The sequence below is a fragment of the Mesitornis unicolor genome, unplaced genomic scaffold (assembly GCF_000695765.1).
Source record: "Mesitornis unicolor isolate BGI_N332 unplaced genomic scaffold, ASM69576v1 scaffold30312, whole genome shotgun sequence".
NCBI lineage: Eukaryota > Metazoa > Chordata > Aves > Mesitornithiformes > Mesitornithidae > Mesitornis > Mesitornis unicolor.
The window spans coordinates 7,570-7,899 of NW_010170318.1; the positions used below are offsets into that span (position 1 = coordinate 7,570).

The 330-nt window shown below is 64.2% G+C and overlaps 1 protein-coding gene across 1 annotated transcript in view; it reads right to left on the minus strand.

Annotated features, from left to right (window-relative positions):
* The window catches only part of PRSS56 (protease, serine, 56), a 4,816-nt gene that overhangs the window by 2,611 nt on the left and 1,875 nt on the right, over nucleotides 1–330 (minus strand). The window contains 3 exon segments of the mRNA XM_010179651.1: nucleotides 2–34; nucleotides 161–208; nucleotides 210–310. Coding sequence (XP_010177953.1) covers nucleotides 2–34; nucleotides 161–208; nucleotides 210–310 — 182 coding nt within the window.

The following is a 330-nucleotide window of genomic DNA, read 5'->3' on the forward strand; positions in this document are numbered from 1 at the left end:
GGTCCTGGCAGGCCAGCGGGCCCCCCGAGTCACCCTGGGGGATGAATGTCCTTGCATCAGTCTAGGCTGGGACCCCAAACGCACTGCTGGGCTGCAGCGCATGGCCAGCGCTGTGTGCCACGAGAGATTTTTGAGATGGAGGGGTTGCCCTGGGCATTACCTGGCAGGAGTCGATGCCCCCAGACAAGTACCCAGCACAGAACATGGTGCATGGTGCTGGTGAGCAGGTCCCTGCCCAGGGCACCCCGGCATGTCTCCTGGCTGAGCAGGGGCACCTGCGCCTCCATCACCACATCGGCTGCTGGCCCCTCTGCTGGTCAAGGCACTCAT